The sequence below is a fragment of the Pleurodeles waltl genome, chromosome 4_1, assembly GCF_031143425.1.
Source record: "Pleurodeles waltl isolate 20211129_DDA chromosome 4_1, aPleWal1.hap1.20221129, whole genome shotgun sequence".
Lineage (NCBI taxonomy): Eukaryota > Metazoa > Chordata > Amphibia > Caudata > Salamandridae > Pleurodeles > Pleurodeles waltl.
The window spans coordinates 57899730-57915841 of record NC_090442.1 but is presented as its reverse complement, the minus strand read 5'-3'; the positions used below and the strand labels follow the sequence as shown (position 1 = coordinate 57915841).

The window sequence follows — 16112 nt, the reverse complement described above, 5'->3', positions numbered from 1 at the left end:
CTATGGCACAATGAGGTGTGAAGGGGTTAGACAACAGAGGGACAGCAGGTGACCTATGGCACATGAAGGTGTGAAGGGGTTAGACAACAGAAGGACAGCAGGTTACCTATAGAATAGGTAGGTGAGAAGGGATGCCAGACAACAGAGGGGCAGCAGGTCACCTATGGCACATGAAGGTGTGAAGGGGTTAGACAACAGAAGGACAGCAGGTTACCTATAGAAAAGGTAGGTGTGAAGGGATGCCAGACAACAGAGGGGCAGCAGGTCACCTATGGCACATGAAGGTATGAAGGGGTTAGACAACGGAGGTGCAGCAGGTCACGTATGGCACATGAAGGTGTGAAAGGGTGCCAGACAACAGAGGTGCAGCAGGTCACCTATGGCACATGGAGGTGTGAAGTGATGCCAGACAACGGAGGTGCAGCAGGTCACCTATGGAATAGGGAGATGTGAAGGGGTTAGACAACAGAGGGGCAGCAGGTCACCTATGGAATAGGGAGGCGTGGAGGGGTTAGACAACAGAGGGGCAGCAGGTCACCTATGGAATAGAGAGGTTTGAAGGGGTTAGAGAACAGAGGGGCAGCAGGTCACCTATGGAATAGAGAGGTGTGAAGGGGTTAGAGAACGGAGGTGCAACAGGTCACCTATGGAATAGGGAGGTGTGAAGGGGTGCCAGACAACAGAGGTGCAGCAAGTCACCTATGGAATAGGGAGGTGTAGAGAGGTTAGACAGCAGAGGGGCAGCCGGTCACCTATGGAATAGGGAGGCATGAAGGGGTTAGACAACGGAGGTGTAGCAGCTCGTCTATGGATAGGGAGGTGTGAAGGGGTTAGACAACAGAGGGGCAGCAGGTCACCTATGGCACATGGAGGTGTGAAGTGATGCCAGACAACGGAGGTGCAGCAAGTCACCTATGGAATAGGGAGGTGTGGAGGGGTTAGACAACGGAGGTGCAGCAGGTCACCTATGGAATAGGGAGGTGTGGAGGGGTTAGACAACAGAGGAGCAGCAGGTCACCTATGGAATAGAGAGGTGTGAAGGGGTTAGAGAACGGAGGTGCAACAGGTCACCTATGGAATAGGGAGGTGTGAAGGGGTGCCAGACAACAGAGGTGCAGCAAGTCACCTATGGAATAGGGAGGTGTAGAGAGGTTAGACAGCAGAGGGGCAGCCGGTCACCTATGGAATAGGGAGGCGTGGATGGGTTAGACAACGGAGGTGTAGCAGGTCACCTATGGATAGGGAGGTGTGAAGGGGTTAGACAACAGAGGGGCAGCAGGTCACCTATGGCACATGGAGGTGTGACGGGGTTAGACAACAGAGGGGCAGCAGGTCAGCTATGGCACATGAAGGTGTGAAGGGGTTAGACAACAGAAGGACAGCAGGTTACCTATAGAAAAGGTAGGTGTGAAGGGATGCCAGACAACAGAGGGGCAGCAGGTCACCTATGGCACATGAAGGTATGAAGGGGTTAGACAACGGAGGTGCAGCAGGTCACGTATGGCACATGAAGGTGTGAAAGGGTGCCAGACAACAGAGGTGCAGCAGGTCACCTATGGCACATGGAGGTGTGAAGTGATGCCAGACAACGGAGGTGCAGCAGGTCACCTATGGAATAGGGAGATGTGAAGGGGTTAGACAACAGAGGGGCAGCAGGTCACCTATGGAATAGGGAGGCGTGGAGGGGTTAGACAACAGAGGGGCAGCAGGTCACCTATGGCACATGGAGGTGTGAAGGGATGCCAGACGACAGAGGGGCAGCAGGTCACCTATGGCACATGGAGGTTTGAAGGTGTTAGACAACAGAGAGGCAGCAGGTCACCTATGGAATAGGGAGGTGTGGAGGGGTTAGACAAAGGAGGTGCAGCAGGTCACCTATGGCACATGGAGGTGTGAGGGGTTAGACATCAGAGGGGCAGCAGGTCACCTATGGCACATGGAGGTGTGACAGGGGTTAGACTTCAGAGGGGCAGCAGTTCACCTATGGCACATGGAGGTGTGAAGGTGTTAGACAACAGAAGGACAGCAGGTTACCTATGGAATAGGGAGGTGTGAAGGGGTGCCAGACAACGGAGGTGCAGCAGGTCACCTATGGCACATGGAGGCGTGAAGGGGTGCCAGACAATAGAGGGCCAGCAGGTCACCTATGGCACAATGAGGTGTGAAGGGGTTAGACAACAGAGGGACAGCAGGTGACCTATGGCACATGAAGGTGTGAAGGGGTTAGACAACAGAAGGACAGCAGGTTACCTATAGAATAGGTAGGTGAGAAGGGATGCCAGACAACAGAGGGGCAGCAGGTCACCTATGGCACATGAAGGTGTGAAGGGGTTAGACAACAGAAGGACAGCAGGTTACCTATAGAAAAGGTAGGTGTGAAGGGATGCCAGACAACAGAGGGGCAGCAGGTCACCTATGGCACATGAAGGTATGAAGGGGTTAGACAACGGAGGTGCAGCAGGTCACGTATGGCACATGAAGGTGTGAAAGGGTGCCAGACAACAGAGGTGCAGCAGGTCACCTATGGCACATGGAGGTGTGAAGTGATGCCAGACAACGGAGGTGCAGCAGGTCACCTATGGAATAGGGAGATGTGAAGGGGTTAGACAACAGAGGGGCAGCAGGTCACCTATGGAATAGGGAGGCGTGGAGGGGTTAGACAACAGAGGGGCAGCAGGTCACCTATGGAATAGAGAGGTTTGAAGGGGTTAGAGAACAGAGGGGCAGCAGGTCACCTATGGAATAGAGAGGTGTGAAGGGGTTAGAGAACGGAGGTGCAACAGGTCACCTATGGAATAGGGAGGTGTGAAGGGGTGCCAGACAACAGAGGTGCAGCAAGTCACCTATGGAATAGGGAGGTGTAGAGAGGTTAGACAGCAGAGGGGCAGCCGGTCACCTATGGAATAGGGAGGCATGAAGGGGTTAGACAACGGAGGTGTAGCAGCTCGTCTATGGATAGGGAGGTGTGAAGGGGTTAGACAACAGAGGGGCAGCAGGTCACCTATGGCACATGGAGGTGTGAAGTGATGCCAGACAACGGAGGTGCAGCAAGTCACCTATGGAATAGGGAGGTGTGGAGGGGTTAGACAACGGAGGTGCAGCAGGTCACCTATGGAATAGGGAGGTGTGGAGGGGTTAGACAACAGAGGAGCAGCAGGTCACCTATGGAATAGAGAGGTGTGAAGGGGTTAGAGAACGGAGGTGCAACAGGTCACCTATGGAATAGGGAGGTGTGAAGGGGTGCCAGACAACAGAGGTGCAGCAAGTCACCTATGGAATAGGGAGGTGTAGAGAGGTTAGACAGCAGAGGGGCAGCCGGTCACCTATGGAATAGGGAGGCGTGGATGGGTTAGACAACGGAGGTGTAGCAGGTCACCTATGGATAGGGAGGTGTGAAGGGGTTAGACAACAGAGGGGCAGCAGGTCACCTATGGCACATGGAGGTGTGACGGGGTTAGACAACAGAGGGGCAGCAGGTCACCTATGGCACATGGAGGTGTGAAGGGATGCCAGACGACAGAGGGGCAGCAGATCACCTATGGCACATGGAGGTTTGAAGGTGTTAGACAACAGAGAGGCAGCAGGTCACCTATGGAATAGGGAGGTGTGGAGGGGTTAGACAAAGGAAGTGCAGCAGGTCACCTATGGCACATGGAGGTGTGAGGGGGTTAGACATCAGAGGGGAAGCAGGTCACCTATGGCACATGGAGGTGTGAGGGGTTAGACATCAGAGGGGCAGCAGGTCACCTATGGCACATGGAGGTGTGAAGGGATGCCAGACGACAGAGGGGCAGCAGGTCACCTATGGCACATGGAGGTTTGAAGGTGTTAGACAACAGAGAGGCAGCAGGTCACCTATGGAATAGGAAGGTGTGGAGGGGTTAGACAAAGGGGGTGCAGCAGGTCACCTATGGAATAGGGAGGTGTGGAGGGGTTAGACAAAGGGGGTGCAGCAGGTCACCTATGGCACATGGAGGTGTGAGGGGTTAGACATCAGAGGGGCAGCAGGTCACCTATGGCACATGGAGGTGTGAAGGTGTTAGACAACAGAAGGACAGCAGGTCACCTATGGAATAGGGAGGTGTGAAGAGGTTAGACAACGGAGGTGCAGCAGGTCACCTATGGCACGAGGAGGTGTGAAGGGGGTTAGACATCAGAGGGACCGCAGGTCACTCGTGGCACAGGCTGTAGGGGGCAGCACCACACAAGGACATGTGTTCTTTCACAAACTGCAGAGGAGCAGCAATTCACTCATGCCAAGGTAAGGGTACTGGGTGACAGGTAACAAAGGGGCAGCAGGTCAGTCATGCCCATTGCTTAATTTGTAAATAGAAACGTGCCGGTGCCCAAAGCCCTCCTCTTAAACACGCGGCTGCTACAATTACATGTGCAAGCACGGAACACTGAGACAGCTAATCCTGGAGCCATCTCGGGCCTCTTCAATCCATGTACAGCCACTCCCTGCCCCTTCAGCTCACTCTTAAAGCGTTCTGCTTTCTCCCTTTGTGGCGCTGTTTCGTTTTTATTTTCCTTCGTCTTTCCCATATATGTCTTTTACTCGCAGCAAATGCTTGAGGCAGAAAAATAAGTTCAGGCCCTCAAATATAAGTGCCTGTGCGTCGCACCGGAAACCACCGGCTCAAATTAAGCACCGCTCATATCAAGGGTAACAGGTAACAAAGGGTCAGCACATTACTCACCACCAAAGGGATGGAGCACACCAGGAAGACAATGCTCATCAGGATAAGCAGCCAGAACATCTGGATCTCGGCAGCTGAGGTGGGAGAGGGCAAACGTGGGAAGCGGCGACCAGGCCTGGTGACCCCCGGGCCTGGCACCTCAGCCCGCACGAGCCGTGCCCGCTGGCTCATGCGCACCAGGGAGGCACACACAGCCACATTGCAGATCAGGGTGACGGTGATGAGCGCCAACATCACACCACCGTAAAGGTAGGAGTAGGACGCGGCCATGGCATCAGTGGCCCTCCAGTCCAAGAAGCACCAGGTGCCCGGGTAATGTCTCACGTGCCGCCCCAGCCCGAAGCTGGGCATCATGCAGAGCACCAGGTTGCAGAGGTAGGTGCCCAGCAGAGCCACCCGGGCCAGCGTGCGGTCCACGTAGCGTGAGTAGAAGTAGGCATGGTTGATGGCCATGTAGCGCTCAACGGCCATGGCGCAGAGGATGCTCATGCCAGCTGAGCCAAAGAAGAGCATGGAGAAGGAGAAGAACTGGCAGAGCAGCTCGCCACCCGGCCAGCGGTTAGTCAGGTAGGTGGCGATGACCACGGGGCTGGTGAAACAGGTGCCCAGCAGGTCGGTGATGGCCAGGCCGCAGATAAGGGTGTAAAATGTCGTCTCCTTCTGCTCCCGCTTGGTCGTGCACAGCACCACGATGGCGATCAGGTTGCCCAAGACCCCAATGGAGAACATGGTGGCCGAGGTGGCCACGTGGCTGGACTTGAGGCTCAAGGCGGGAGCTGTGGTGTTGTTGGCCGCAGCGGGCAAGCCCAGGTCCCAGGCGGTGGTGTTTAGGGGCTGGAGGCCAGGGAGCATCCTTGGGCTGGCGAGACGGGCCCCGGCTCAGGTCCAGCTGGGGGGCATTGCAACGGGACCCCGCCTACCGGGCAGCTGGACCATGGGGTGAGGGGCGGCTGTGAACCACATCAAGGCATGAAAGCCCCAACCGAGGTCCTCTCCGACTAGAAGGAAGGTCCAGCAGCCGGGAGATGAGTGAAGGTGGAGGGGGCCCTTCAGAGGGTGGAGAGAGGGCACCGGCAGGTAAGGAAAGACCGGCTCTAGAGTGACCTCATGAGGTGAGGAGGGGGGCACTGCAGGGGGTGCAGGGAGGGCACCACGAGGTAAGGAAAACTTCAGAGTGACATCATGATGTGAGGGGGAGACACTGCAGAGGGTGAGGTTAGGGCACCAGCAGGTAAGGAAAAACCTGCTCTAGAGTGATCTCATGAGGCTAGGAAGAGACACTGCAGGGGGCTGAGAGAGCATCAACAGGTTAAGAGTTACCAGTTGGCAGTGCCCACCTGTAGTGCCAGTCCGTGAAGAGGAGACACCGCAGAGGGTATACAAAGGTCGCTTCAGCAGGTCAGCACTCCTTAGCTCAGTGCACTTTGCAAGGGTAGGGAGAGGGACTGCAAGGGGCTGTGTTGGTGAGGGGGAAGACAGCAGGTCAGCAGTGCCCAGATCTAGTGCCACTTGGTAGGGTTAGGTAGAGGCACTGCAGAGGGTGGGGGGCACCAGCAGGTGTCCAGGAGAAGGGGTACCACTGCAGCGGTTACTGGTGTCAGGAGTAGCCCTGCTGCATGAGGGGAAGGAGAGACGTAACACAGCATGGAGATAAGATAGCTCAGTCGATCAATGCACACACTGCAGAACTCTATGCGTAACACGGAGATCGCAGGCTTTAATTCTGCTGGGGTCATTTAGACTCTCATCCGGGCGATGCCGATAAGATGAACACCACCGAGACGTGTAATAAGAGCTCGCGTTTCCGTGCCACGATACGGATCAGTCCATGTAATCTGTTACACGAGTGGAGTAATTGTTTTTATTGTCAGAGGCCGACCATGCTCAAGCCTAGTTCCGCTGCACGAGGAAGGCAGAGGAGGCGATCCGGAGGGCGAGGGGGCTGGGGACGAGTCACTCATTCTACCTCTGTTGGCATAGCTGGGCGGCAGCCTGAATTCCCCCCAGCTGCGGCAGACGGCGTTCCCTGGGCAGCAGTGCCCCATGTCTCTGTGCCCTGTTAGGGGTACCCCAACCAGCAGCCCCGGACCCCTGTACTGGCACAGCGGTGCGCCCTGGTCAGCGGTTACTGCCCCTCCGGGGGTCCTGTCCTCGGGCAGCGGCGTCCGTGTCTGCCCCTGTCCAGCAGCTCCTGCCCCCCTGATGGGTAGTGCCCCTGTGCAACTGCCCCTGGTGGCTGTGATGGTACAGCTGAGTGCCCTGTACAGCAGCGCCCCGGCTCCTGCCAGGGCCGGGTAAAGTGTGATGGGGCACTTGGGTCTTCGGTCAGCAGTTCTGCTGCCCTCCTGAACGGATAGCTGTGTCTTTTCTCAGCAGTGTTGTGTCTTCTCTCAGTAGTGCTCCTGCCCTCCCGAAGGGGCATTTGTGTCTTCTCTCAGTAGTGCTCCTGCCCTCCCGAAGGGGCAGTTGTGTCTTCTCTCAGTAGTGCTCCTGCCCTCCCGAAGGGGCAGTAGTGTCTTCTCTCAGCAGTGTTCCTGCCCTCCCGAAGGGGCAGTAGTGTCTTCTCTCAGTAGTGCTCCTGCCCTCCCGAATGGGCAGTTGTGTCTTCTCTCAGAAGTTCCACTACCCTCGGGAAGGCGCAGTTGTGTCTTCGGTCAGCCCTCCTGAAGGTGCAGGTGTATCTTCGATCTGTAGGGGCAGTTGTGTCTTCTGCCCGCAGTGCTCCTGCCCTCCTGAAGCTGCAGCCGTGTCCTCCTTAGACAGCCGCCCTTGCTCTCCTGGCACCGCTGCCTGCCCCAGCCCTGCCGCGCCGCCTCTGCCCTGTGTCCCTGCACCCTCTCATCTCAGCGCCTCGGAGGAAGGAAGCGCCTCTTTTTAAATGTCTCTCAAGAGATGGGAGCTCTGACGTCACTTCGTCGGACCCCGCGTCTCCGCTGCAGTGTGACGCCCCGTGCCCCCATTAGCTGCAGTGCCCCTCTATGTGCCCGATTCAAGTGCAGTGTTTCTCCTCTGTGCCCTCATTAGCAGCAGTGTCTCTCTTCGGTGCCCTCCAGTGCTCCGGTGTCAGCCCTCGCTGCCCTCCAGTGCCAGCCTTCGGTACTCCCACCTCCTGCAGTTATACTCTGTGTCCACGGGTGCTGCACTCACACACCTCTCTGTCCCCAGGCGCTGCACTGATACGTTTCTGTCTCCACCTTTGCTACAGCGTCCTTCTGTCTCCCCTCCAGTGCTTCAGGGTCCTCACCCCTGCCCTCTAGTGCTGCAGTGTCCCCGTCTCTGTCCTATTGTGCTGCAGTGTCACTTTCTCTACCCTTCTGTGCTGTAGTGTCACTCTTTCTGCCCTCCCGTACTGCACTGCCCCTCTCTCTGCCCTCTTGAGCTGCAGTGTCCTCCTCTCTGCCCTCCAGTGCTGCAGTGTCCCTCTCTCTGTCCTCCAGTGCTGCAGTGTCCCTCTCTCTGTCCTCCAGTGATGGTGTGTCCCTCTCTCTGCCACCCAGTGTTGCAGTGTCCTTCTCTGTGCCCTCCTTTGTTGCAGTGTCCCTCTCTCGGCTCTCCAGTGTCCCTCTCTGCCCCCCGGTGCTGCAGTGTCCCTCTCTCTGTCACCCAGTGTTACAGTGTCCTACTCTTTGCCCCCCAGTGTCCCTCTCTCTACTCTTCAGTGCCGCAGTTCCTTCTCTCTACCCTCCAGTATTGCAGTGTCCCTCTCTTCCCTCCACTGCTGTAGTGTTCCTTTCTGCCCTCCAGTGCTGCAGTGACACTTCTCTCTGCCAACCAGTGCTGCTGTGTGCCTCTCTCCGCTCTCCAGTGCTGTTATGTCCCTCTCTCTGCCATCCAGTGGTGCAGTGACAGTTCTCCCTCCCCTCTTGTGCTGCAGTGTCACTTCTCTCTCCCCTCTTGTTTGTGCTGCAGTGTACCTCTGTCTGCCCTCCAGTGGTACAGTGACACTTCTTCCTCCCCTCTTGTGCTGCAGTTTCACTTCTCTCTTCCCTCTTGTTTGTGCTGCAGTGTCACTCCTCTCTTTCCTCCTGGTTTGTGCTGTAGAATCAATCTCTCTGCACTCTTGTGCTGCAGTGTCAGTCCCTCTGCCCTCTAATGCTAGTTTCACTCCTCTCTGCCCTCATACTGCAGTGTCACTTATCTCTGCCCTTTTGTGGTAGTGTTACTCTTCTCCGCCCTCCAGTGCTTTAGTGTCGCTCTCTGCCTTTTTGTGCTGTAGAGTCCCTCTCTCTGCCCTCATGTGCTGCAGTGTCACTCCCTCTGCCCTCTTTGCTGTAGTGTCCTTCTCTCTCTTCCCACCTGTCAGCAGTCACTCACCTGTGCTGCAGTGCCCCTCTCTGTGCCCCTGTGCGCGCAGTGTCACTCCTTCCTCTCCGCCCTTCTGGGCTTCAGTGTCATTGTGTGCTCACTCCCCTTTTGTGCTGGGGTGTAACTCTCTCCTATGTGCCCTTCTGGGCTGGTGTCACGCCTCTCTATACCCAGGCACTGTAGTGGCACTCTTCTCTATCCAGTTTTTATACAGTGTCATTCCTAGCTTCCCTCTTTGTGCTGCAGCGTCACTCTCTCTGCCCGCTTGTGCTGATATGTAACTCCCTCCTGCCTGCTTCCTGTGCTGCAGTGTCATTCTGTTCTCACTGTGCTAGCCTTCCTGTGCTGCAGTGTCACTCATCTCTGCTGATGTGGGCTGTAGTCTCGTTCCAGTGCTCCCTTGCCCCTCACCAGTGGTATTCCCGTCTGCAGTGTCACTCCTTTCTGCACTCCTGTACTTCAGTGTCACTCCTCTCTGCCATCCTTTGCTTCAGTGTCACTTCTCTCTGCCATCCTGTGCTTCATTGTCTTTCCTTTCTACTATTGTGTGCTCCAGTGTCACTCCTCTCTGCTCTCCTTTACTTCCGTGTCACATTTTTCTGCCCCCTCGTGCTTCAGTGTCCCTCTCGTCTGACCTGTTGTGCTTCAGGGTCACTCCTCTCTGCCATAGTGTGTACCAGTGGAACTCTGCCCTTTCATGGTGCAGTTACATTACCCTCTGCCCCCTCGTGCTTCAGTGTCTCTCCTCTCTGCCATCATGTGCACCAGTGGAGCGCCTCTCCACTATTGTGTGCACCAGTGAAACTCTGCCCACTAGTGCAACAGAGTCACTCCCCTCTGCCTTTGTGTGGTTCAGCGTCACTCCTCTCTGCCCTCCTGTGGTTTCGTGTCACTCCTTTCTGCTCTTGTGTTGGTCAGTGTCACTCCTCTCTGCCCTCCTGCGGTTCAGTGTCACTCATTTCTGCCCTTGTGTGGTTCAGTGTCACTCCTCTCTGCCCCTGTGTGGTTCAGTGTCACTCCCCTCTTCTCTTGTGTTGGTCAGCGTCACTCCTCTCTACCCTCCTGTGGTTCAGTGTCACTCCTTTCTGCCCTTGTGTTGTTTAGTGTCACTCCTCTCTGCCCCTGTGTGGTTCAGGTTCACTCCTCTCTTACCTTGTGTGGTTCAGTGTCACACCTCTCTACCCTCCTGTGGTTTAGTGTCACTTCTTTCTGCACTGTCATGCTTCAGTGTCACTCCTCTCTGCTCTCCCTTCTTTCAAGTGTCACTCCTCTCACACTAGATGTACTGCAGTGGAACTTCTCTGTGCCCCCGTGATACACTGCCACTCTCCAGAAGTCTTCTCATCTGCAGCATCTTTCCTTGTGCCCTGCTGTGATTCACTGTCACTCATCTCTGCCATTGTGTGCTCCATTGGAACTCTCTGCTCTCACGCTGCAGTCACACTCCCCTCTGCTCTTGTGTGGTTCAGTGTCACTCCTTTCTGCCCTCTTGTGCTTCAGAGTACCTCCCCTCTGCCCTCTTGTGCTTCATTGTCACTCCTCTCTGCCCACCTTCACATCAGTGTCGCTCCTGTCTGGCCTCCTGTACTTCCCTGTCACTCCTTTCTGCCCTCTCCTGCTTCAGTGTCACTCCTTTCATCCCTCATGTGCTTCAGTGTCACTCCTCTCTGCCCACCTGTCCTTCAGTGTCACTCCTTTCAGACTATATGCATTGGAATGGCACTCCTCTGCTCCCCGTGCTGCCTTGCTGCCTCTTCTTGTCTGTAGTGTCCCTTTCCTGTGCCCTGCTGTACTCTATTGTCACTCATCTCTGCCCCCGTGCTGCAGTCACACTCCTCTCTGCCCACCTGTGCGTCAGTGTCACTCCTCTGTGCCCTCTTGTACTTAAGTTTCACTCCTTTCTGCCCTCACATGCTTCAGTGTCACTTCTCTATGCCCTGTCGTACTCCAGTGTCACTCCTGTCTGCTCAGGTGTGCTACCTTGGCCCCCCTGGAGGCCTGTGCTGCAGTATCACTCCTCAGTGCCCTTCCCATCTGCAATGTCAATTCTCTCCACCACAAGTGCTGCAGTGTCACTTCAACCTGTCCTGTCCGGCAGTCTCTCGTCATCCTTTTTTTGTCCTCCTGTGCTACTGTCTAACTTCTCTGAGTACCCCTGAGCTGCAGTCTCTCTCCTATACACTCCTGTGCTGCAGTCTCACCCTTCTGCACTCCTATCCTGCAGTCTCACCCTACAGCATCCCCGTGATGCAGTCTCACCCCTCTACATTACTGTGCTAAAGTCTCACTTCTCTGTGCACCCCTATACTGCAGACTCACTTCTCTGTGCACCCCTATACTGCAGACTCACTTCTCTGTGCACCCCTATACTGCAGTTTCACACCTTGGTACTCCTGTGCTGCAGTTTCACCCCTTTGCACTCCTGTGCTGCAGTCTTACCCCACCACACCCCTGTGCTGCAGCCTCACTCCACTGTACTCTCCTGTGCTGCATTCTCACCCATCACCCTTCTGCATTCCTGTGCCTCGGTCTCACTCCTGTGCCTCCTGTGCTGCTCTCACCCCACAGCACTCCTGTGCTGCAGTCTCACCCTACTGCACCCTGTTGGAAACTACCCTTTCGTCAGGGTCACCCCCAAACTTTTTGCCTTCCTCCTCCACTTTTTCTGATTTCATTTTTGCTGGCATTAGGACTCTGGGCACTTTACCACTTCTGAGCAGTGCTAAAGTGATTGTGCTCTCTGCTTAAAACATGGTAGCATTGGCTTATACGCAATTGGCATATTTAATTTACTTATAAGTCCCTAATAAAATGGTACTACATGTACCCAGGACCTGTAAATTAAATGCTACTAGTGGGCCTGCAGCACTGATTGTGCCACCCACTCACGTAGCCCTCTAACCATGTCTCAGGCCAGCGGTTGCAGAACCCGTGTATGCAGCTTACACTGCCATATTGACCTGGCAAAGTAACCCTTTTGCAAGGCCGAAACCTTCCCTTTTTGATACATAAGTTACCCCTAAGGGAGACCCTGGACAAAGCAGAGGGCAGGGTGCAATGTACCTAAAGGAAGGACATGTACTGTCCTGGTAGTGAGAAACAGCCAAAGTTGTTTTTCACTACTGCAAGGCCTATCTCTCCCATAGGATGAGATTGGTGTTACCTTATTACATTCTATAAGCATAATTTCCAATTAGGAAGAGATGAACCTGTCAAGTCTGGTGTCTCTGGAATCACAATTTATAATACAAACTTATGGTGAATTTCAATTTGAAATCGCAATTCTGAAAATGGCACTTTTAGAAAGTTGATGTTTTCTTACTTTGGCCATGTGGTGCCACTGTTTGTCGCTGATCACATAAAGGGGGAGGAAAGGGTTTCCATGCCCCATCTGAGAAAGAAAGGGGTGGTTCTGGTGGGCGATGGTCTAGGGTGTCCCATTTCCCACCCCGTAGCTTTCAGTGCTCTGAGTTAGGACACAAGCAGGGGGACTTTGTCTTTCCGCAAAAACCACCCACTAGAAGGACCGCTACAGGGTGGCTAATATGGATTTAGGGGGTAAGTAGTCCCCAGGGCCATGTCAACGGCCATGCCTTAGAGACTCAGAAGGTGAGTCGGTGATCCCTGAGGAGGGAGTCATCAATTCAACTAGGTGAAAGTGAATAGGAACCCAGTCACTGCTCTGGGGGACACTGGGCTAGCCAGACCATAAAAGTGGAAAGGCTAATTTCCCCAGAGCAGTGTACCGGCCAGGTGTGTAGAGTGACTCAGGCCAATGGGCAAGACCTTTTCCACCCTATGGCCATGGTATCCTGGTGTGGAGTGGGGAGGTGACCCAGAGGAGGGTCAGAGTTAGTCCCGAGATACCCATAGATTGCATTCTAGAAAGTGAGTTGCCTCCGGTAGCAGGAGAACTGAGATGGGCTGCTGCCCAGGGGACCCTGACAGATCAGTTTACTTGGGGGTACCACTTCTGAGCAGAGGGTAGGGGAACCTATATAGAGAGGCAGGGTGAGGGAGGGCTCACCTCTGCCCCCTGTCCAACCTCTGGATACAGCCCTGGGTCGGGTCGCCGGTGTCAGAATACCATCCTTGAACTGGTGGGAGGCAGAGTGGCAGTAGGGTGCAAATATCTGTGGCTACTGCACCCCACTCTGAGAAACCTCAGAGGTCAGAGAACCCTCCAGAACCCATTGGGAACTCCTGTCCACCCTCAAGACTGGGAGAGAAGCTTACCCAATGTCCCCACTTAAAGCTTCCACTTAGTAGTGGATGGCCTGGACCTGGCTTTTGACACTAACAGCTGTCAGGGGCCTCTGCTGGTTGGTTGTTGGTTGTCATCCCAGAAGCCTGATCCAAGGCGTGGAATGGGCCACATCACTTTGTTGGCCATGGTGGTACTGTCTGCCTAATGGGATGCATCTGTTAGCAAGTTAAGGTTAGGTGCCACACAGTTCCCCTGCAGTAGCTGGCCATTGCCCATGAACTATCGCCTAAGCAGGAAAGTCCATCAATGTATTGATTAGTCTATCCTGGAATTAGGCTGGAGAGGGGTTGTGTTGAAAATGGCCCTTTCTGCAGAGTCACTCCCAAACCTTTTGCCTTCCTCCTCCACTTTTTCTGATTTCGTTTTTGCTGGTATTAGGACTCTGGGCACTTTACCACTGTTGAGTGCTAAAGTGCTTGTGCTCTCTGCTTAAAATATGGTAACAGTAACATATCCCAAATTGGCATATTTAATTTACTGATAAGTCTCTAGTAAAGTGGTACTGCATGTACCTAGGGCCTGTAAATGAAATAGTACTAGTGAGCCTGCAACACTGATTGTGCCACCCACTTAAGTATTCTTCTAAGCCTGTCCCAGGCCTGCCATTGCAGACCCTGTGCATGCAGTTTACACTGTCATTTCGACCTGGCAAAGTAACCCTTTTGCCATGCCCAAACCTTCTCTTTTTGATACATATAAGTCATCCCAAAGGTAGGCCCTGAATAAACCAGAGGGCAGGGTGCAATGTATCTAAAAGGCTGGATATGTACTTTTAAGTTTTAGATGTCCTGGTAATGAAAAACAGCCAAAGTAATTTTTCACTCCTTCAAGGACTGTCTCTCCCATAGGATAAGATTGGGATTACCTTATTACATTTCATAAGCATATTTTCCAATTGGGAAGATATGAACCTGGCAAGTTTGTTGTCTCTGGAATCACAATTTAAAATCCAAACTTATGGTAAAGTCGGATTTAAAAGCACAATTCTGCAAAATGGCACTTTTAGAAAGTTGGCATTTTCTTACTTTAGCCATTTGGTGCTGGCTCCCTGTCTCTGATCACACGTCTGGGGTGGGTGACAGCTGGGCTTTGTGTATTCCTTCTAGACAGTTACACACAATGAATTCTTGTGTGTGACTTGATGGGCCATCTGTGCTTTGATGGGCCATCCTGGACTTGGGTGAGAAGGACTGGGCCAGTATCACTTGAACACAGAGTGACTCCAAGGGCTAGTTGACTGGCCTCCTAATCTGAAGTCTCAGGGTCAAAAAAGACTTCCAACCTCCCGCTCCTGCACCTGGACTCTGCCGTATGTGAGTCTGCCCTGCCAGGTGGTGCCATCCTAGTCCTGGACCCTTGGAAGTGGGGCTAAGGTGCTTCTTCAGCAAAACCGATGCATCCTCTGATGAACGGCGCACCTTTGAGCAGAACCGACGCATCGCTGCTGCTGCATGAATTCGACCTGTCACAAAAGACTTGCATTGCTGCTGCCTCCCGCATCTTGGGACCGATGCTTTGCCTACAGAACTGCCACTGCATTACAATTTTCTCTGCACAAGCTCCTCGCATCTCCCATTGATGGCAGCCTCGACGATGCTGCCAAAACTCCGTATCTCAGCCTCACCATTCATTGGAACTGACGCATCACCTCTACTGCGCAACGTATCCTCGGCACCGCCCTTCGCATCACAAGCCCCTCCAGCAGGATCCTCGATAGCAACGCAACAGGACCTCACACCTCAGTCTCGCTGCATCTCGGAACTGATGCATCAGCTCTGCAGCGCAACGCATCTTCAAAAACAGATCCATGCAATGTTCTGCAACCTGGGATTCAAGGTACCTTGGTTCTGCTGGCCTAACTGGGACCCTGTAGTGGCCCCATGCTCCATCTCAATTGGCCTGAACTTTTACCTTTGTCCCGGTACAGCGTGACCAGATATACACAGTTAACACTTTAAGCTTCTTAGCGCTATTCTACATAAAAACTTTGAAATTCAATAGCTCCAGTTCCTCTTAGTGTGTGTTTGTCATTTTGGTCTTGTTTTATTTATTAAATTCAGATTTCTTTTATTATGGTCTTTTTGAGTGGTATTTTCACTGTTTGAAAAGTTGCACAAATACTTAACACATTGTTTCACAATTAAGCCTCTGTGCCAAACTACTAGAGGGTGAGTACAGGTTAATTTAGGGTTTGACTGTACCTTACTCTGACTAGGGTTGTGGTTGCTGCATGAGCGGGGCTCCCACAACAGTCAACCAAAAACCCAATTTCTAACAACCCCTGCGCTGCAGACTTGCTCCCCTGTGCACGTCTATGCCCATGGCTTGCTCCTCTGTGGAACCCTGGTCAGCAGCCGCACGCGTCAGCACCCCTGTGCTGCAATCTCAATCTTATGTGCACCCCTGTCTGTAGTCTCACTCCTCTGCACTCCTGTGCTGCAGTCTCACCCCTCTGCACCCCTGTGCTGCAATCTCAATCCTATGTGCACCCCTGTCTGTAGTCTCACTCCTCTGCACTCCTGTGCTGCAGTCTCACCCCTCTGCACCCCTGTGCTGCAATCTCAATCCTATGTGCACTCCTGTCTGTAGTCTCACTCCTCTGCACTTGTGTGCTGCAGTCTCACTCCTCTGTCCTCTTTTGATGCAGTCTCACTCCCCGTGCTGCAGTCTCAATCCTGTGTCCTCCTTTGATGCAGTCTCACTCCCTGTGCTGCAATCTCAATCCTATGTGCACCCCGTCTGTAGTCTCACTCCTCTGCACTTGTGTGCTGCAGTCTCACTCCTCTGTCCTCCTTTATGCAGTCTCACTCCCCCGTGCTGCAGTCTCACTCCTCTGCACT

The 16112-nt window shown here is 53.8% G+C and overlaps 1 protein-coding gene across 1 annotated transcript in view; it reads right to left on the bottom strand.

The window, feature by feature from the left end:
- The window catches only part of LOC138287390 (prostaglandin E2 receptor EP4 subtype-like), a 40336-nt gene extending 32807 nt beyond the window's left edge, over nt 1-7529 (bottom strand). The window contains exon 1 of the mRNA XM_069227782.1: nt 4701-7529. Coding sequence (XP_069083883.1) covers nt 4701-5552 — 852 coding nt within the window. The 5' untranslated portion in view covers nt 5553-7529. The remainder of the gene's footprint in view (nt 1-4700) is intronic.
- Nucleotides 7530-16112: the final 8583 nt, after the last annotated feature.